The 22180-nt window shown below is 48.0% G+C and overlaps 1 protein-coding gene across 2 annotated transcripts in view; it reads right to left on the bottom strand.

The window, feature by feature from the left end:
• CPNE2 (copine 2) overlaps positions 1-22180 on the bottom strand; it is a 173743-nt gene that overhangs the window by 39767 nt on the left and 111796 nt on the right. For both annotated transcript variants that reach the window (XR_008447130.1, XM_054049166.1), the window contains exons 9-12: positions 16908-16994; positions 15933-15992; positions 9332-9465; positions 7590-7644 (exon numbers count right to left, since the gene is read on the bottom strand). Coding sequence is in view for 1 of the 2 variants with exons in the window: in XM_054049166.1 (XP_053905141.1) it covers positions 7590-7644; positions 9332-9465; positions 15933-15992; positions 16908-16994 (336 nt within the window). In the remaining variant the exon portion in view is untranslated. The remainder of the gene's footprint in view (positions 1-7589; positions 7645-9331; positions 9466-15932; positions 15993-16907; positions 16995-22180) is intronic.

Genomic DNA, 22180 nt, shown 5'->3' with positions numbered 1-22180 from the left:
GCGCCTTGATATCCTCAGACAGAGGATGCTGCAGTCCACGAATATTAATAAAGCTAGTGAAATGAACCTTAGGTTTCAAGGGAAGTTAGCGTTAACTATCCCTGTATATGACACAAAAACCTTCCAGACTGCCAGGGAAATACAGAGCTCTCTGCTTCAGCATGTCCCCCATCTCCACTTAAAACACATGCTATCTAGAGAATTAAGATGACTTTCTTTTTTTGTAAGAGTCAGTGGAAAAAACTCCTAAAACTCTTTTCTGCGTTTAAAGCCGATTAGCCGTTGTGCAAGGTAACGTTACCATTTCCTCTCTGGGGCTCTTCATGCTGGTTTAGGGCAATCAATAATGCTGCCATTCATATGCACAAGCCCTGACCTGATGACCGAAGCATGTGCCAAATCTTCAGTGACTGGGCTCTGTAATGCAGCGTTCCCTTGGCTGGCAGCGTTCCGCAGACATTACACACCAGGCCTGTGTACCAGAGAGCAGACTGCAAGGTGACAACGTTACAATGGCAGCATTGGGCACTCAAGACCCTTTCTGCTTCTCCAGTCCCCTGATATTTCCCAGTGTAACCCCCCTCCTATCTTTAAGGCCGTCAGGCTTCCCAGCTGAGGAGAACGGATGGCACAGCCCTTTGCAGAGCCAATCAACAACAGTTCCTTGGGGCTCATTCAGTGCCGGTTGAAGTGAGTGGAAAGCATCCGATTGACCTCAATGGGCTTTGGCTCAGACACCTCAGCAGGTTAGAAACACCCCCGCCCCCCCGCCATATGCTGCAGCTCTCCCAGATGAGGAGTACGCTCAGAAATGGAACCGGTCTCTCCTAGCGAGCTGCACAGGGCATTGCTCCCAAACCACTGGGTTGGCTCAGCTGGCAGCAGGGTTGGAAGAGAAGAAGTCAAGGTGCTCCTATAACCTCCTCCCTCCCAACTCGACTAGAAACCCTCCTTCTCACAACTCATGGCTAAAGGTGAGCGCGGACATTCTAGTTAATTCAGGATCTCTCCAGCAAAAGCACTGTCTTCAGCCAGATGGTGCCTATAAGTGCTGCTTTTAGAGCAGACAGAGGAACACAGCCAGGAAAGATGGCCGGTGGATAAGGCCCAGGACTGCGACTCCGGAGACCTAGACTCGATTTCTAGCTCAACTACAGACTGGGACCTTGGGCAGGTCCCTGGTCTCAGGGTCTCAGTTTCCCTATCTGTAAAATAGGGATCATACTTCTGTCGTCTGGTCTAGGTACACTGCTTTTTAAGGCACCGTCTATTAGTACAAACTCTGATGGAGGCCCTCGGTGCTACCGTAATACAAAGAATAATAAAACAAACAACAACATTTGCTTTGGGAGCCTTCATCTACCAGCTCAGAAATTAAATCAGGTTGGATTCCAGAGTCTACCCGTGAACCCAGATCTCACGCCAGGCATTAAGCGGCATGGGGTTGGGAGATGGGATTTTGAGCAAAAATCCATCCAATGCCATATACCCTCTGTGTCTTCCCACTGAAGTCTAAACCCATCTGCTTCCTTCTCCCATCTCCGACAGCGAGACGGCTTGAGGTTCTCCTTCTGGAGACGCTAGAATTTCAAGATGTTCTTTGACATTTCCATTTGTGTGCAAAATATCGTATTCATATCGGTTCTTTGAGAGCATTTGGCAGCACCATGGCAACAAGCGCATCACGGGAACAAAGCATGATTTATATGACTCTTATCTTTAATGATCTTCCCCATTTCTATTCCGGTCCTCACACTACGAGAGCCACACGCCTCTGTGGTCAAGTTTTAACCTGCTGCATGTACATTTTATTACACATGGGAGGGGTCTTATTTACAAATTAACAGCGTGACAATTGAGGGGGTGGAACTCCTATTAAAGAACCGGTCTTAAAACAAGACCGGGGTCTCAGTGAGTAATGGCCATTTTGGTTTTGAATATCAGGAAAATCCGGGCAGTGCTGAGGACCCAGGACTAGAAGAGCAAGTTACATGTGGGAGTCCGCACCTGAACTGGCAGAGGGCTGCAGACCCAAGACTGAAATAAGCAAGGAGCACTGGAAGAGAGGAATAAGGCTTATTTGCCGGAGTGCAAAGACCCAGGAATAAAACAGCACAAAGGCTGCAGATCGGGACTGAGTGGTCTATTTTCTGGTGTCAACGGTCCAGGGTTCGCTACCCAGAGCATCATTATCAACATGGTCACAGTTTTACGTGGAGTCAGTGGGAATTAAGGGCCCTTCGTTTCCATATATTCATTAAAGGCTTGATCTTCTGGCATTCTCCTTTCTGAATGTGAACAGGACTGGAATCCGGAATGTGAAATTATTATTAAGATGGTGCCAGTGCTGGGCTGGGGGTTTTACAAGCAGCTGTGAAGACTCGGCCCCTGCCCAGACTACCTCTCAGAAGTTTGAGCAGCGTGGCAATATTCAGAGAGAAACCAGCCCATGATGCATCTGGAGCTTCCATGTTCTCTTCAGTCCCATTATGTTTGCAATTTCTGGTTTCTGTCAGTCATAACAACTGGTGGGAGAATTATTCACTGCAAGTTGTTTACAGAGATTTGTCCCATTGAAACTGGTGACATGACAGACAGTGACATGTACTGGTTAGGGGGAGATGAATCATCTCCAAGGGGTACACTGGGAGCCTGATCTGCAGGCAGTCAAATGGCAGTCTGCCTGCATGCAGACCACAGAATCAGACCCAGCATGGTTAAAACCCTCACGCAGAGAGGTGACGGAGAAAGAAGAGACAAAGAAGCCTGGAGCATATGGTCAGTCAACATCAAGTCACTCAGACACTTCCAGCGACATACCCAAACCATTCTTCGGAGAGCGTTTCGTTACCACGCCTTCCTCTCTCGGCTCCACTGGCAACAGACCAATGTCGGACAGCACACCTCCGCCCTGCCTACCCTGCCACTCCCACCATTGTCCTTCCTGGAGGAGCTGCACCAGTGAAGAACAGCAGATCCCAGTTTTGCAGCTGAAGATTATTTGGTAACTTCAGTTAGAGCAGGAGCCAGCCAGAGCATGCATGGAGCAGGGCACCCTGGCGCTCTCCATAGCACAAGTTACCCATTTGTTGTCAGATTGAACACCAGCTGTTTATGTTGATCAATAAGGTGTTCATGGTTGGGGCCCTGTGCATCTCAGCTGAGGTGCGTTAGCTGTATGGCTGGAGGGGGCAGGGAGGGAAGGGGAACGGAGTCTAGCAATGGCCTGGTCTGCACTACAGAGTTAGGTAACTCTGTAAGCGTCCACATTAAAATGTAGCTCCCACCAATGTAAGTCGCCCACTACATCGACTTAATAACTCCCCCTCATGAGAGGCACAGTGCTTAGGTCAATGGGGTTCGGGCGACGCCGTGTCTGTGTAGACACTGCGTTACTGACATCGCCTGTTCCCAGCTACAGCCCGTGCTGACTACGGGCTTCCTGCAGCAGAGCACTAGCATCAGGACAGCAGCAGGGTCCACACCACGGGAAGGAGGGTATGAACTGATTTTGGTGGGGGAGAGGGTGGCTGTAGCAACTGACTTATATGGGGCAAATGGCTCCAGGTCTCAACCCTAGGGCAGGGCAGGACGGGGGGGCTCCATCTGTCAATACCCCACCATGCCCCACACAGTTAAGTCGGCGGAAGCGTTCCTGGTGAGGACACGCACCGCCCACAGAAGTGGCCCAGAGTGGACATGAAGCATCGCTTTAATGACTTAAGTTGACTTAATTTTGTAGTGTAGACATGCCCAGTGCGGTTCCCTCCACACTGGAATTTGCTTCTCCCTTTGGCCCCCACCCAGCGCTGACTAGGGAAGACAAGGCCCTTTGGGGCAAGTTGCAAGGCCTCTCGATGATACTCAGGCTATTTTCCAGAGGAGATGATTTGAAAGGAAAGTGCCCTGAGTTTCCTGTGATGGACGTATGGTGTGGCAGTATTTTTTCGTACATGCACCTAGAGAACACGGTAGGTGTATTTTTGTAAGTAACTACAAGTCACTGATGCAACCAACGATTTTATCTCCATGGGACTTTGTGGCTGAATAATCAACAGCAGAGAAACTGCATCAAGTTCACAGAATCATAGAATATCGGGGTTGGAAGGGACCTCAGGAGGTATCTAGTCCCACCCCCTGCTCAAAGCAGGACCAACCCCCAACTAAATCATCCCAGCCAGGGCTTTGTCAAGCCAGACCTTAAAAACCTCTAAGGATGGAGATTCCACCACCTCCCTAGGTAATCCCATACTGAAAAAAGCATAAGGGAGAAAATGCTCCAAGGGCTTGGCCAATGGGCTACATAGCAGTTCACCTTTAGCCCACAGGTTCAGGCCCAGCCCACATGGGTACAGACCTTAAGGGAATGTCTACACTCTAATTAGACCCCCATGGCTGGCTGTGCCAGTGGGCCCAGGCTAAGGGGCTGTTTAATTGTGGTGTAGATCTCCAGGCTGTACATTTTTCAGGGCAGGGCTTTCTTTTTTATTCATCTGTAAAGCGCCATCAAATCAATACTGAGGCTAGAAATCCAGACGCTCCCCAGCTGGTAGTTTTCAAACAGAGAGATAAGGAAAAAATCACTCAGCGGTATCAACTCAGGTAAAGGCCTGTCTTTAAAGCTAAGGTGGGTTGCAATTAGGGGTGCCAGAATGGGGGGTTAGGGGGCCACGACCCCATCACTTTTAAAAGTGGGAGGGCTTTTTACCAGCTGTAAGGGCGAGTGATGGGGGGAGGGGTGAACAGTAGTGAGCAGGGGGGCAAGGTCTTGGGAGGAAGAGGTGGCGCAGGAGCGGGACCTTGGGGTAAGAGGCAGCATGAGGGTGAGGGCTTGGGGGCTGGGCCACGGTTCGGGCTCCCGTGGCCTCTCCATTTTTAGGGAGTTTCCTCTGCTCCTGATATTGCAATACAAGGCGAGCAGGAGAAAACAAACATCTAAAACCACCTCCCTTTATAAGCCCTGTGGGACGTAGCCCAGGGCATTTCATGCGTCAATGGAAAGGAGATGGGTAGAGCTGACTGCAATGATTTTGCCTGGATGATTTTCAGTAAATGCCTTTTCTGAAAAACCAAACTTCTCCACAGGACAATTGTGATTTTCCACACAGAGAAGCGAAATGACGGCGCCGGTCTCAGTCTCTGCCATGAATCTGACAAAAGCTCTGTGAGCTCCCAGATTCTCGGCTGCTGGAGCCGGGCAGAGAGGGAGGAGAGAGAAAGGCTGAGTTCCTGACTCAGCCTCTCTGGCCTCCGGGCTAACAACACTTTTCCCGCGGGAAGGGATGTCCGGCTAGCCCCAGAGCCTGGATGGGAGGTTAATTTATGTCCTAGATTGGTGCATTTTAAAGACTGCTTGAAAACCATAAAAACCAGGTTACATAGACCTTGCTCAACATTTAGCATCCTCGCCTTTGGTTATGAAGTGCACAGCTCAATAGGGCAGAAAATCAGCGATGGGAAAAGACCTGTTAGGCCATCTAGCCCGTGCCGACAGTGTATTCTCCAAAGATTCAGCCCACGCAGTTTGAAGTGCTCCAGTACGGAGCCGCCAGATCTTCTCTTCTACAGCTCACAAACCCCACTGTCGAGAGTTTTCCTACTACTCAGATGTTTTGCTGCCTCAATGCAGGAGTCGATCCAAGGCTCATTGAAGTCAACGGAAAGACTACGAGGCCCCAAAGCATGTACCGTGTCTGGAAGTGGGAGAGTCTCGCTTGCAGTACAAAGAGTGCCGGGGCTGGTGGAACATCCTACTCACTAGATATGCCACGACGGGCACTGCTAGGATGTTTTCGCCATTCAGAAGCAGAACATTTCAGAGCGAGGGGGGTTAGTTAGCAGGCATAGCAATCCACCCACTCCGGACACAGAGAGCACCGCTATAGGCATGAGACACAAGCTGAAGTTTGTTTGACCACTGTAACACCCCACATAAACATGCCTCTGAAGCCACGTGTGGAAACGATGCTGCCATCAGAATTCCCCATCAGAAAGCCAGCTTTGGGTCGCAGCCTGTTCATGATAATGAACTTCCAGCGTAACCACTTTTAAACAGCCTGACCTCACGTCACCTACGGACCCAATCGGTGGTGCTGAACATCCTCAACTCCTACTGATGTCACCAGAGGCACCCAGTGACTCATGGGATCGGGGCGGTAGACTACTTTCTTTATGGCAGGGTCCACATTGTCCTGTCTGAAGCACCATGCGTATTTATGGGGCTGGAGAAATAACAATTTCACCACAAAAGGGGGGAGAGATGTGTACTGAAATCTCCCGCTGTAAAGGCCTCAGAAAGGCAAACAGGTTACCAATAAATCGCTGTCCCATTGGACAAGACCAGGTCCCATGCCCTCCCTCAACCAAAAGCAGAGATGCGGTAGTCCACTTTGGTCTAGAACCCCGCCAGAACCAATCTGGATACCGGTCAGATTTTTGTCACTGTACAGAGGCCAATATTGCATGTACAAAAGAACAGGACAATGGAATGAACACAAATAACTGTGATGGGGAGACGCAGACAGGTTCAGTGTTCAGCCTGTACTGTTCAAAAACACAGAGAGATTTGCTGTGTGCTAATTTACTACAGGTCTTAACCCGACAAGATTTCACAGGCTAAATTCATTCATAGACACCGGAGGAGTTCCACCACAGATAAACATGGCCCAGTATTTAGAGCCAGAAACTCAGCAGGAGGATCACATATTCTCTAAAATGCCTTCTCCTATAGCATGGACTGGCTCTTCCGTGAGCCACGGGTGTGAATTCTTTGGGATCTTAATTCTGCCAGCTGGTCCAAAGTCTCTGCAGGACGTTACAGCAAACAAACAGAAATGCATATTTACTGTGGAAACGCTGACTGGGCTGGGTGTGTAACGATGCTCTGAGCACCGCACCATATGCTAGGGGAGATTTATTTTTTTTTGGCACGGGCATTTGTAGAACCACGTCTGCTTTAACCATTTGAGTGCCTATTCCCAACAAAGATCAACACGGCTTTCAGGAGATTCGCAGAGAGCCAGCACTGGAAGTGACCGGGCTTTCAGCACACCTGAGAACGCAGACTGTACAAGAGACAATCCTTAAGGTGTAAAGATTTTAAACCTATGACTATCTTGCTGGGTCCATTTCCACACTCTGCGTGTAAAACGTTACACAACGGACATTCCATTTCCAGCCCCTTTTATTTTCTCCTCTGTGTCTGTCTGACACACTTACCAAGTGGGCCCTGCCACTTTCCCCGAATCATTCCTGCCTCCTGCCAGGAAAGTGACTCAGTGGCTGACTATGCCAATTAGTGCCAATGCGGCTGCTTTAATGCCAGCTTGAAAGGGAGGGAGAAATTGGCTGCCAGCCTCCCTCCCCCCACTCCACAGACATATACAATCCTGTTTCCTTCTCCAAAGCCTGAAAACCAGAGCCCTTCTATCCCATCCCCCCAGCCCATCCCCTGCATAAAAAGCTCTTGCAGATGCAACAGGCAGCCGTTCTGTTCTGAACCCTCAGGAAACGACACACAGCTTTATTCCTGCGCAAGTGGATGCACACATTTTAAACATGCAGCGCATATGGCAAGCAGAATACTTTACCTTCCAGTCTGGCGGTAACTGGGCACCAAATCCCAGAGCAGGAAACATTTTGTCTCTTAAAAAAACCCAAAACAAAACAGGAAGTGTTACTGAATTTGCACCCCCTCCCCAAACACACAACAACACTTCTTTACTCATGAAAGGTCTGACGAGTCTGGAAGGTACTCAGCACCTGAAGCGGTCACTGAATACAGTGGGCACTGCAGATCTGTGGCACCTTCCCACAGTCATTCCCAAATCGCGAGATTATCTTTTTAATATCTCATGAGTCTTAGGCCAATAGATGTGGGGGCTTTATTAGCCTTTGGGTTTTTCAGCCTTCTAGGGGTCACGTTTTCAGGCTTTGCTCTGCAATCACAAGAGCCAGAAATTTCTTCTCTTTTTAAGTCGTGGCTGAGATTCTCACGTCATTGCAGGACTGCCAGAGTTTGGGGTTTAAGGAGAGCACCAGCTATTCCACTGCAAAGTTCCCAATTGTAATCAGGAGAGCTGGCAACACTGCTCCCAGGATCAGGCCCTAATAGATTATCCAGTATTAGAACGCGGACGTTCCTATGGTTGTTTGATTTATTGATTTTATGCTACACTATAGGCGCACCCAACAGGTTAGTCGAGGGACATGGGCACATGTTAGCGCAGATGTTTATGGTAAAAGATACTAGGCTGAGGGCATCTGCTTTTCATATCAACAGGCCACACACACTGTAAGAGCTTGTCTACATGGAGCAGCAGTGCATGCTACGGAAGTGTGATTTCTAAAGTGCACTAATGCATTGCCCGTTGGCTCGTGTAGACTCTCCTGGTGCTCACTCAAGGTTCCCTCGTGCACTTTAACACTGCATCAGCAGGGACCAATTAATATGCAACACATTCGTATAATTTAGAAATCATATCCCCATAGCCAGCATTACCCCATCACATAGACAAGCCCTAAGGGTATGTCTACACTGGACGCTAAGCCCAGGCTCTGCCTCAAATTTGAGCCCAAGCCCCACTTCTGTCCACACACAAATCAGTCTGACTCGGGTCAGTTAACACTCAGGAGCTGGGTGCTAGGATTCTGCTAAGGGGGTGGGTCAGAGCCTGAGTCCTGCTGAGACTCAGGTCCAAGCCCTATCATCTTGCAGTGTGGATACGGCTCAAGGGGCACACCTGAGTCAGTGCTTGCACAGTGCAGTGTGGACACATTAGCACCGTTCTGACACTCAGGTCCAGCAACGATAAGCCCAGGTTTACAATGCTCAAGCATGGGGTTGGAAACACGGAGTCCCCAAGTCCCGGTCCCACAGAGCTGGGTTAAGAGTGCAGTGCAGACCTACCCCTGAGAGAGGGAATGCTTGGTCTTTGATGGTGTGAGGGCAGATGGGATTATTTTCGACACCCCATTGATGCTTGAATTCCCCTCTCCCCAAAAGAAGAAGAAAAGAGAGATTCTCTTCTGTATTTATTAGGCAATTCATGGATGAAACAACCACCTGAATTTAGGTCAGTTTTCCTCCACAGATCTCAGAGCGTCACCTAAGAGGGTATCTAAACCCATTTTACAGATGGGGAAACCGAGGCACACAGAGGGAAAGTGACTTGCCCAAAGTCTCGGAGCAAGCAAAGTGCAGAGTCAAGTGCCCCACCCTACTAGACCATGTTGCCCATGTGCACTAGCAATGGATGGAATGTACCCTACCGAAGGAAGGGAACACTCTGGGCCAAGCAGCTACGATCCAAATGGACGAGGCAGTACTTACGAGTCATAGTCCTGAATGATCTGTCCGACTGCCCAAATAGCTGACAAGTATTCGTTTGTTCCCATGGGATTGATATAGTGCAACGAGGAGGGGTCCCGTGGATTCCCATTGGATGCTGTGAAATCAATTCCGACCTGAGTGCGAAGACAGAAGCACAGACCTGTAGAAATCTCCATTATAAATCCAGCTAACAGATCTATGGACCAGACAGAAAACTTCACTGTCTCCCCACCACCCCTTTCATGATGAATCATAGGACTGGAAGGGACCGCAAGATGTCATCTAGTCCAGTCCCCTGCACTCATGGCAGGGCTAAGTATTAGCTAGACCATCCCTGACAGGTGTTTGTCTAACCTGCTCTTAAAAATTCTCCAGTGATGGAGATTCCACAACCTCCCTAGGCAATTTATTCCAGTGCTTAACCACCCTGACAGTTAGGAAGTTTTTCCTAATGTCCAGCCTAAACCGCACGTGCTGCAATTTAAGCCCATTGCTTCTTGTCCTATTCTCAGAGGTTAAGAAAAACAATTTTTCTCCCTCTTCTTTGTAACAACCTTTTACGTGCTTGAAAACTATCATCATGTCCTCCCTCAGTTTTCTCTTTTCCAGACTAAACAAACCCACTTTTTCAATCTTCCCTCATAGTTCATGTTTTCTAGACCTTTAATTATTTTTGTTGCTCTTCTCCGGATTTGTCCACATCCTTCCTGAAATGTGGCACCCAGAACTACAGTAGTCACAATACTCCAGTTGAGGCCTAATCAGCGTGGAGTAGAACGGAAGAATTACTTCTCGTGTTTTGCTCACAACACTCCTGCTAATACATCCCAGAATGATCGCTTGTTTTGCAACAGCGTTACAACTGTTGCCTCATATTTCCTTCATTTTCACTTGGGATCAGCAAAGCAGTTTGGACAAAACGTAAACCAACCTCACCCCACGCCAACCTTTTTGAAAGTTTCTAGAAGTTCAATTCTTTTACACCAGCTTTCCTACAAAGCTTAGTTGATTAAAACCAGAGTCTAGTCGGTCTCGGTTTTACGCCTTCTGAGGATCGGGTCCACATTTTTCAAAAGCGGCCACCGTTTTGGGTGTAACAGTCATTTTTGGGTGTCTCATTAGAGGACTAATTCCCAGAGGTGCTGAGCACCGGTAGCACATGCTGACGATAATTTTCATTTCAGGTCCTCAGATGATCTGTTAAAAATCAGGCCCCAGATAAAGCAGATTAAATCAGGTGCCAAAAAATAACGCATCTCAAGTCAGTGGCCACTTTTGAAAATTTTTGGACCGAGCTTCCCCATGCGCCTCTGCGCTTCCTATTTGCAGCCTGAACCAGAAGGACTGAAATAGCAGAAGTGGTCCTCAGTGCTTCCACCTTGTCCGCTCCAAAGTGCTAAGCCCAGGAAGAAACACCCAGAGGCAAATTCAGTGGCGTTATCCCAGAGCTGAATTTTACCCTGCATGTTCGGCGAAAGAGGAGAAATCCCACTGGTTGATGAGCAAACCTCAAACGATTGGGCCAGATCCAGAAGGGACAAACGTGATGGAGCAACTGGCAAATCAGTAAGAGCCTGAGTGTCACTTACACACTAACAGCCGACTCTCCTTTGTCCTGCCCCTTGGCCCGCCCCTAGTTCTCCCTCTAGCCAGGACTGAGCAGAGCGCATCCAGCCCCATTACGAAGCAGAAGGATGCCATTTAACATGCACTCTGCATTAATAAAGAGACTACGGAGGTGAGCTGGGGCCGGTGGGGGACGGAAAGGCAGGGCATTAGCAGGAAAAGCAACCCAGGAAGGTGCAATTCCTACTAAAACCCCGCCCCCTCCCACTTCCTTGGTGACTGAACTAAAATTATGTTCACTTACCAGCATGTGCCTCATCACCTGTGACATCAGCTCTGAGTTAGGCCCAGCCAATGAGGCAAATTCACCCCTGGGTAATTCCACTGATGCCAGCTTACACCAGGGATCAGCTTGGCTCATGGAAGTTCATTTCTCCTTCTCTTTTCTTTGTAGGGGTCACTTGGCACCGGTACTTCCAGGTCCCCGATAGGACGGAAATGCTGCCCAACAAGATTTCTAGGTCATGCCCAGCAGAGGTAGCTGAGGGCCTGTGGGAACTGCCTCGTGTTACTCCAGTATTTTGGTTCGGGATGCAAACTAGGAAAGGCAGGACGCATGGATACGCACAGCAGCGTTAACCGCATCTTTCAGCTGGGGTCTGGTCAGCTCTGATTTTATCCAAAATGGTTTGCTGATCCTTAAGTCGGAAGCAAATTAACGCTCTAGACAAAGAAATGGAAATGGGAGGGGGGGCGGGGGAAGGGCTCTGTGCTTTCACTGGCTTCCCTCACATTTCCTGCAAAAGATGTTTCTTAGACACAGAAACTAGCCTATGCAGGTTTTCAATGCCGAGCCCTTCCGTGCAGTATCCCATTGCCTGTCAGGGCACTTTGTAGAATTGACGAATGAAATTGTTTTTAATTGTTTGCTTTATTAATGTAACTTCATAAGTAAAGTTTTATGAATGAAACAATATTCATTCATAAAACCGGTTACCCCAATAACTGGCTAATTAACAGTTAAGATGTTTGTTAAGAGCCATAGCTGTTCAGTCAGCTGCCTTTGTAAGTTTCACTATCAATCCAATTCCTGCTTAAATCACTGAGACTTGCACTGTTTCAGTATTGTAACTTCTGTTCACCATTTATTACACTTGCCTACAGTGTAACTTCTGTTCACTGTTTGCCATCCATTATACTTGTCTATATTATAACTTCTGTTCACTGTTTGCCATATTGTAATTCAAACCCCATTTTAAAACGTTTACTCCATTTTGTAAGGGCTTGCTGCAACCTTCATTTTTGCAAACCCTGCTGTAATCTTATTAGTTTAGTTTAGATGTGTGAATGAGGTATGTATGGATGATAGAATCAACCTCCAGCCCCAGTCTGTCCTGATTAAATAGAGTTCAAACACCAACGGCTGAAGATGCAGACAAGAGCCCTAACAAAGTAAGAAGAATCCACCCTAAAAAGAAAAGGTACAATAGAAGGAAGATCAAAGCCCGGTCCGAGGCTGAAAGTCATGTCTGCAGTTGATGGGTGATCAATCACCAAACCCAGAGGCAGCGTGACACAGCAAGACCTATAGACTCTGGATTCAAACTAAAGCCTACAAAAAGAATGGGTGAGATGGAAAACTTTGGAGGAGGGCAACATTCTGCTGCCAACATGGAAGGGCATTGGTGCCCAACACAGACCCAGCCCTTCCTTGTGCCCGGCTTTCCTGGCCAGTTACCGCCACAAGCTATGAACCCAAGCTGCAAACTCAAGCCACAGACTGAAGCAGGACTGGTAACTATGCAGCAGCTGCAGAACATCTGATGGATGTGTGTGTGTGTGTGTGTGTGTGTGTGTGTGTGTGTGTGTGTGTTTATAGGTATTAGGTATAATGTGTGTGTATTAGGATTAAAATATTAGTTATTGGTCATAAATCAAATTGTTATCATAATAAATGTGGCATCTTTATCTTGTCCCCTTTAATAAGATCTTGCTAGTTTTTATTGCTATAACAACTTGCAGACAGAACGATCCCAGTGTTAACATTAAGGGGCCACATTCACAGCTCTGTTGTTCCACCCTGAAACGTATACATGTATCTGTGGCAGCTTAGCAGGCAGAGGTCCCAGCTGCAGTCAGCCCTTGTTGCGCTAGGCACTGTATAGACACCTCGCGAGACACCCAGAAGAGCTCACAATCGAAACAAAGGGCAGGAGGGGAAACAGTCTCGGGTTGATGAAGTGATTCTCCCCTGGCCGCACACCAGGAAAAGGGAAGGAAACTTGTGTCTCCTGGCTCCCAGTCCCTGTCCTCTCTCTCCCCTTGTGTATATATAGACACTATCAATGCCTGCAGCATCACAACAGTGGGAGATGAATGGGGAACCAAGTGGGTGAAAGCTGATGAGTGTCTGTCTAAAGTTGTGAATTCCCTGAACCATAAAGCCACTGGATGGGCCTGGAAGTGCCATTTGTAGAACCCCATTTCCTGCCCTTCTCTTGCTTCCTTTCAGCATCAGCCTCTTCTTTCAGTTTTTCATGGTCTCCCGTGACACCACGTGACCTTCAGGGGGGCACCAGGCCCTTGTCGACAGGCGGCCTTTCATAATTCTGGGTGCCCTCTCTCTGTAGCGGCTCCTCAAGTCCACACCCAGCAGGTGCTGCTGATAACCCAAGTCGGTATTGTGCCGACAGGATAATAAATGAAAACTACCCTCCCTGACTGAAACGCTAATCAAAGAAACATTCCCTTTGATGAAAACCGAACAAGAAAGCTGGCCAATTATTGGTAGATGGTTAAACTATAGGGTGGATTTCAGCTTTTCATGCTGATGTACACAGGAGTTTGGTGTTACCAGCAAACTTAGTCATTTTCCCTTTTGTTCACTCTTTTGCTCTAAGACCTTAACACAACAGTTGAGCTGCGTATAAAAAGCTCTGGCATTCATTTCTGTTTCTATGGTAACTCTTCCTCTTCCCGCCCCCCCACCTCTTCCCCCTTCGCCTCCTATGTCTTTTTAGACAACAAATACAAATTGACATGCTGCATGCACACACAAATCTCTAGATACTGTACTAAAAAAAAGGGAATTTTCAGAAATTAAAGGGCTGGGGGGAAAAAACATCCATTTTATTAAGCAGTTAAACTCGAGGGCTGTCATTTCCTCTCGAGTTGCTCCCGACAAATCACATGCACTCTGTATCAAACAAGAGGGGCTAGAAATGCAAATGGAAACACCGAAATTCTCCCATTACGTGAAAAGCGCATGTCAGCAACATGCCAAACAAGTGAATTCCACTCAATAATCAGATCAGCTCAAGGCAAAATGACTATAGACCCAACTAGTGACTGCGAGCCTCAGAAGACCATCTGGAGATTCAGCTGGGTTAGAATAAAGCCCCAAAGAACTTGGAGCCATCTTTGAACTTCTCAGGTCTGCAGGAGTTGTCTCTCCCATGGCTTCCTGGCTCATCTTCAGGAACACAAGACTCCAAGAACAGGGTCATTTGTATAGAATCATAGAATATCAGGGTTGGAAGGGACCTCAGGAGGTCATCTACTCCAACCCCCTACTCAAAAGGGGACCAACCCCAGACAGATTTTTGCCCCAGATCCCGAAATGGCCCCCTCAAGGATTGAACTCACAACCCTGGGTTTAGCAGGCCAAACCACTGAGCTATCCACACTTTCGCTTCAAGCTGGAACCAGGAAGAGCAGAGGCAGCGGCCAAAGTGAAAAATAATGGGGAGAAGTTAATGGATCTTTTTCAAACCTCAAAAAAGGTTTGGTAGTTTTGAGTGAAGGATCTGGGGGAAGTTTGATCTCGTTCATCTTGAAAACTGCTCCGTGGTTCTGGTAAAAAAAAAAAAAGTCCGTCCCCATCCCCCCCCCCAGCACACTCCATGAAGTATCATAGCGGAGAATTCCAGGAAACGGACACATAAGAAAGATCATATGTATTTTAATTTCTTACTGGGTTCCAAGCTGTTCAACCCTGAACTACAGTACATTTGCCTGGGGCATCGATGAAGGATTGTCACGTGCTGGAGAGTTAACAGCCTACCAAGAAACTGTGCCAAACAAAACATAGCTCAGCTCATCCAAACATGCAGGCCCCAAACGAGATGGAGAGAGGAGGTGCGGCAGTTCTTGAAGAGGAAGCAGAAAAAAGGCTACTCCATACTGGCTGTGCTGGGAAGGGGCTGGGTTCTTGGACCATGGACAATACCTGTGAGACATTCTGACCGATAGATACACTCCTGAGAGTATCAGAGAGACACCTGAAAATGAACAGGACTCAGAGTTGTAGAAATTCCAGCCGTCAGGGAGACTTTCTGAGAGGATTCCTTGGTCGCATACCCAGAAAAATGTGAACGTGGATACAGCAACAGAAATGCTTGGGTAACTATTGACCTAAGAAGCATGTATAGTCACTATGATTGGGTGTGTGCATTTGTGATAATTATGTACAATTTGAGCCAACTGCGGTCAACAAAAACGATTTAGCTAATCCTGCCATTCTTCATGCCATAGGTGGCACCTGAGTGAGCCTGGAGGAAGCTCTGAAAGGCTGAGAGTCCAAAATCAGCATCTGATGTGGTCTCACTGGGGCAAACCAGTCACTATTTATGCTGCTGCAACTCACCCTTGTTAGAAATGGGAAGAAGTTGCATTGGCAAAAAAAAAAAAAAAAAAAAAAAAATCACAATGCACTAGGGTAAGTTGTGTTTCCACTAGGGGGTTTCCATCAGTGCAGATACATCCATGTAGCTCTGCTGGTGGCTAAAATCCGAATACAGACAAAGCTTAGGGTGAAGACAAGGCTTCTGAGCTATTATAAAGGACAAGGTATCTAGGCTGCTGTAGGGAAGCAGGCCAGGCCAATGTCCATGGCTAAGCCAGTGAGCGTCCATTGACCTTTAAAAACATTTGCCCAATGCTTAAGTTAATGCACAGACCCCAGCCCAGAGCTCCCAACCAATTACATTTTTCATTCATTACAGTTGATGGACAAAGAGCAGCAAAAAATACTTACAGTAAACATTAACTGGCAGCCCCCAAGGATGTAGTCCAGGAAGGAGTAATCCCTGGTTATCTGAAAGAAAGAGGAAAGAGAGACTTTCAGAGCCGCATTTCAGCACCCTTCATCATCATTAAAGTCTTGGAAGGCTTAAAAAAAAAGTTGTGTAACTGTTGAACAGCTGACATTTTGCCCCCTATTCTCTCAAACTCGACTCGCGGGATGAAGCAAACATGGAGAAACGTCTGGATTTCCTGAGGCAGCCTTTCATTTCTACATCAAAAGCAAACGTAGTGCTGCTGAGAGGTGCCCCCGTGTCAGCGTGATGACCGCCATCTTGAACTGGGCACCTCCCGAGCTCAAAATGTGGCGTGAAATCATGGCTTTATCCCCCTCAACCCTTAAGAATTATCGGGGGAGGATTACGTTTCATTTATGGCCACTCGGGATACTGCACACGTCCTTGCATCCTAAAACAAGTCACGGCCAAGCCAGTATTTGCACAACTCCCAATTCCACATCCCCCTTCTTACCAGCTTGTTACTCATCCGCATCTGTGCGAATTCCAACAATTAAACAGACCAGAGACCTCTGCTCCGTCTCAGGTAGGTTATTACCATAGAGCAGGGGGTGGCTTGCCACCAGAAGTGAAAGCGACGGGCAGAGCCAGAACAGGAAGCACAAACATGTCCATTCACGCTGTCCTGCTCCACAGAAACCTTTGATAATCCACGTCTGCCTAATTCTACATAATCCTTCTTACTGCGCTGCTTCAGCATCACGACTGCGTACCAGACCCAACGTGGCGGTGCCATGATTTTTTACTTCTTGCTGGGAGAGCAGAGGAGCGTCGCTTTACTAGTGATTTGCATCGGTAGGTCCATCCCAGTTTTTCCAGGGGATTTTGCTCCTGAACTCACCTACGATATGTACATCTCCTCCCCCACCCGCCCCCCGAGAGACAGGGTTTTTAAAAAGCTTCGCACTTACTTTGCAGGATTTCACAAGGATGACGCCGGAGTTCTTGTAATTCTTTTTCTTCTTTTGTTTTTTGGGGTTAATGCATTCTAATTCTAGCTGTAACAAACAAGACACACAGCACACCGTGTGAAAGCCAAGTTCCGACAAGGGCTGGCCATCCCATTCAGTGTGGGATAGCTACCTGGCAGTCTGCAGCTCATGGACATGCCATGCTGCTGCAACAACCAAAAACATCTCACAATAATTAATGGTTAATATTAAATTAGTCTTCATTTTTAATCATTTTCATCTTTAAAACAATAACTAACATTTTACCCCACTGCAGCACCTTCTGCCCAGGGATTTCAGAGCACTTAAGAGACACGAATGAACCTTATGAGTTATCTCTGTTTGACAGTGGGGGGATAATGGGGTATCTACTTTTTGAATACCTACCTGGAGAACCCTTGGGAGTGATTGATAGAGGTGCTCACACCCACTAATTTCTGTCCCCAGTATAGCGCTCACCTTGGGTTATCTAAAGGGGATGGGAGGGTGAGAGAAAGCCATTGCTAGAGGGTAGCCATGTTAGTCTGTATCTACAAAAACAACAAGAAGTCTGGTGGCACCTTAAAGACTAACAGATTTATTTGGGCATAAGCTTTCGTGAGTAAAAACCTCACTTCTTCGGATGCCCTTAAAGACTAACAGATTTATTTGGGCATAAGCTTTCGTGAGTAAAAACCTCACTTCTTCGGATGCTAGTGGGGCATCCTTCCTTGGGACTTCAACAATCCAGCAGCAATTTTCAGCAGTAACTGGATAGGGAGAGCCTCCTTCAGAAGCAGAGATGCCACCCCAGTTTTCCCTTCAGTAGTTCTAATGATTGGTCACCCTCACTTAAAAACGTATGCCTTCTTTCTTGTGTGAATTTGCGTTGCTTCAGCCTCCAACCCCTGAATCTCAGGATGGTTTTTTTTCCCTTGCTAAATAGCTGCCTACAAACAGAAATTTCTTCCCCGTGCAGGTATTTGTAGACCACGGTCAAACCACCCGTGAACCTTTTCTTGGATAGATTGAGCTTTGTAAATCTCACATTGTGAGGTGTTTCCCAGACCATGAAACGTTCTTGTAGGTCTTCCCTGAGCACTTTCCCCCAATTGCCGCAGCTTTTTGGGGAAGCGTGCACACCAGACATGGACATGGCATTCCAGAAGTGGGCTCCCAGATGCCATATATAGAGGTAATACCACCTCCCTACTCCTATGTGAGGTTCCCTTGCTATATATCCAAGTATTGTGTGCTAGGCTGAGCGGGCTGCGCTAACATCAGTGCTGCAGGAGTTATCTCTGTTTGACAGTGGAAATAAAGGACAAGCCAGGAGAATAAAACTCCACCCCAGGCAGAATCATAGAATATCAGTGTTGGAAGGGACCTCAGGAGGTCATCTAGTCCAACCCCCTGCTCAAAGCAGGACCAACCCCAACTAAATCATCCCAGCCAGGGCTTTGTCAAGCCTGACCTTAAAAACCTCTAAGGAAGGAAATTCCACCACCTCCCTAGATAACCCATTCCAGTGCTTCACCACCCTCCTAGTGAAATAGTGTTTCCTAATATCCAACCTAAACCTCCCCCACTGCAACTTGAGACCATTGCTCCTTGTTCTGTCATTGGACACCACTGAGAACAGTCGAGATCCATCCTCTTTGGAACCCTCTTCACGTAGTTGAAAGTAGCTATCAAATCCCCTCTCGTTCTTCTCTTCTGCAGACTAAATAATCCCAGTTCCCTCAGCCTCTCCTCATAAGTCATGTGCTCCAGACCCCTAATCATTTTTGTTGCCCTCCGCTGGACTCTCTACAATTTTTCCACATCCTTCTTGTAGTGTGGGGCCCAAAACTGGACACAGTACTCCAGATGAGGCCTCACCAATGTCGAATAGAGGGGAATGATCACGTCCCTCGATCTGCTGGTAATGCTCCTACTTATACAGCTCAAAATGCCATTAGCCTTCTTGGCAACAAGGGCACACTGTCAACTCATATCCAGCTTCTCATCCACTGTAACCCCGAGGTCCTTTTCTGCAGAACTGCTGCCTAGCCATTCGGTCCCTAGTCCGTTGCAGTGAATGGGATTTTTCTGTCCTAAGTGCAGGACTCTGCACTTGTCCTTGTTGAACCTCATCAGGTTTCTTTTTGCCCAATCCTCTAATTTGTCTAGGTCCCTCTGTATCCTATCCCTACCCTCCAGCATATCTACCACTCCTCCCAGTTTAATGTCATCTGCAAACTTGCTGAGGGTGCAGTCCACGCCATCCTCCAGATCATTAATAGAGATATTGAACAAAACTGGCCCCAGGACCGACCCTAGGACCGACCCTTGGGGCACTTCACTTGATACCGGTTGCCAACTAGACATGGAACCATTGATCACTACCCGTTGAGCCCGACGATCTAGCCAGCTTTCTATCCACCTTATAGTCCATTCATCCAGCCCATACTTCTTTAACTTGCTGGCAAGAATACTGTGGGAGACCGTATCAAAAGCTTTGCTAAAGTCAAGGAATAACACATCCACTGCTTTCCCCTCATCCACAGAGCCAGTTATCTCGTCATAGAAGGCAATCAGGTTGGTCAGGCATGACTTGCCCTTGGTGAATCCATGCTGACTGTTCCTGATCACCTTCCTCTCCTCTAAGTGCTTCAGAATTGATTCCTTGAGGACCTGCTCCATGGTTTTTCCAGGGACTAAGGTGAGGTTGACTGGCCTGTAGTTCCCCGGATCCTCCTTCTTCCCTTTTTTTAAAGATGGGCACTACATTAGCCTTTTGCCAGTCATCCGGGACCTCCCCCGATCGCCATGAGTTTTCAAAGATAATGGCCAATGGCTCTGCAATCACATTGGCCAACTCCTTTAGCACCCTCGGATGCAGTGCATCCGGCCCCATGGACTTGTCCTTGTCCAGCTTTTCTAAACAGTCCTGAACCACTTCTTTCTCCACAGGGGGCTGGTCACCTCAGAGTCAGAGTCCTTCCCCCAGGTAGGGCTGTACAGGCCCACCATGAGAATTTTTAGTGGCCGGGGTCATGTCCAGTCTGAATATCAGCACGTAGCAGGCTCAGTGGCATCACCAACAGTTCACATGCGATGGCAGAGCCAAGGAGGGCCATAATGCCACCCACCCAGGGATTCCCAGAATGGCTTCCCATCCTCCAGACAGGCACATGGGGCGATGGTTCAGTGGGTCCTGCAGCTCCTGGGTGCCGTGCAGCACGCTATCTCAGTTAACCACCATTGCTCATTTGCAGCTCCCTTCCTCCAGCGGCCCAGGCGACCCAGCTCACAAACCAACCCATAGCTAGAGTGAGCACAGAACCTGGTCACAGAATCAGACCCAGGGTCGGCCACGGCCACTTGGCTCGAACCGAGATGGCCTGCGTTCGGGAATGGAGTGGGGGGAATCCTCCCGCCAAGCCTAACCCAAGCCTCAGTCCCAGCAGAGATGGTGCCTCAATCCCCTTCCCAGAGATCCCGTTAAAGTGCCCAGTGGGTCTAACAGGTAAGAACTTAGCTCTAATAACCGACACGCGTTTCCTTCCTCAGCGTTGGGTCGCTGGCTCCTCATCGCTGCTCTCTTTGGAGACGGGATAATTCCCTTTCAGTGAGAGCTTGTTACTTGGTAGGGCCAATCATGTCCTTCTCTTCCCCAGATTACATCAATTTAGCTCCCTCAGCTTCAAGGCCTTGTCCTCCGGCCTTGCCTCATTTTTAATGTCCTTTAGTTTCTCCTACTTCCTTCCCCGGACACTGGGACCAGAACTGCAGGCAGCGTTATACTGAAGAGCAGCAGGTTTATGTTTAGCAACACTGCCGGCCAGTTTTTATTAGTGCTTTTTGTTTCCTGTCCCTAGCTGCAGGGTTCTGTATGTAAACAGCATACCGATGTGCTTTATATGTCAGGCTGCAGGCAACCAGCTTCCCGGTGCTTGCCTGGGGGTCCATTGTCAGGTTGGAATTTGCCTCTTCCCCTGAACAGTGACATACCCCTGAAATATACCTGGTGCTTTACTGCAGGTAAAGCAGGCGACATGGAATGCAGATAACGGAGCCCAGGCCTGAGGGGCTACACCCAATCAGGTGGGATGTCAGCGCATCCGTGTCACGTACAAGTAACTATGGATCTCAGCACTGATTTCTGTGCTAGGCCATTGTGCCTTTATTTGAAGTCTCAACCCAGTCCTTTGTCTGTCCCCTGCCATTGCTGTGATGGCCTTTGCAGTAGTATCCAACCTGCATCGTTTGTCCATTTCAAAATAGAACGAGCATATGCATGGATCATCCCCATTTTACCGATGGGGAACTGGGAGCCCAGAGCAGGTAAGTGGCTTACCACTGGCAGGGGAACCAAAATCTCCTAAAACCCCCAGTCCCCCGTCTCTATCCACTATGTGACACACCCAAGGACCCATTAGGGGGTCTATCTTACCTCTGACTGAAATCTAGTTATACCAGATCCATTGTAGTCACTGAATCACCGAAATCACTAACTCATTATCTGCTGAGCAAGGCCATTCTTTATTTGACACGGTAATATTTGTGTGTGTGTGGGGGGGGTAGATACCTCTCCCCTTAATGGTCTCCCCGGCACCAGATTTTCAGAGAAGGCTCAGCTCCCCTTTGGACACCTAAATTGGTAGCCAGATTTTGAAAAAAAGCTCAGAAACGTTTGGTTCTGAGAAGGTGGCTCTGACCACAACACTGAGATCTTTTGAAAGAGACGTTGACCCGCTGTGGGTACTGAGCCCTTGAAAATCTAGCCCATAGCGACTCCCTTGTATGCTTAAAATCTTAGCTCTAGAAACAGATTTCCAACACAGGGCAAAGCTGAACGGAGAAAGTATAAACCCAACCCCTTGGCTCAGCTGTAGCAAACACAGGCATGTTAAGGGGAGTCAAGATCTAGTGGGAAACTGAGTCTGGATAATGTTGCCAAATAGGTGCCATTGGAGTGCTGTTGTATATTCACCCGAAAGGAGCAAAGAGACACTGCTGACAGCTTCAGCTCCTGGGATCTGCAATAAAGAGGCTGCCTGGGTTATTCCCAGCAAGTAATTGTATTAGGAGCGCTGGGTACTAGACAGAGCAGAAAGCGGAAAACAGCCGAGAGTCCAAGCTGTGGGAAGGCAGAGGTTGATTAGTCACTGGGTAAACCAATGTGTGCACTTGTTCTATTTATAGGCTGTTACAGAGACATGCCCCAGCCACCCCCTGTCTCCATAAACCTCCCCTCTTCCCAGGCATAT

Source organism: Malaclemys terrapin, chromosome 14 (assembly GCF_027887155.1).
Source record: "Malaclemys terrapin pileata isolate rMalTer1 chromosome 14, rMalTer1.hap1, whole genome shotgun sequence".
Taxonomy (NCBI): Eukaryota; Metazoa; Chordata; order Testudines; family Emydidae; genus Malaclemys; species Malaclemys terrapin.
This window is presented reverse-complemented; position numbering and strand designations above follow the sequence as displayed.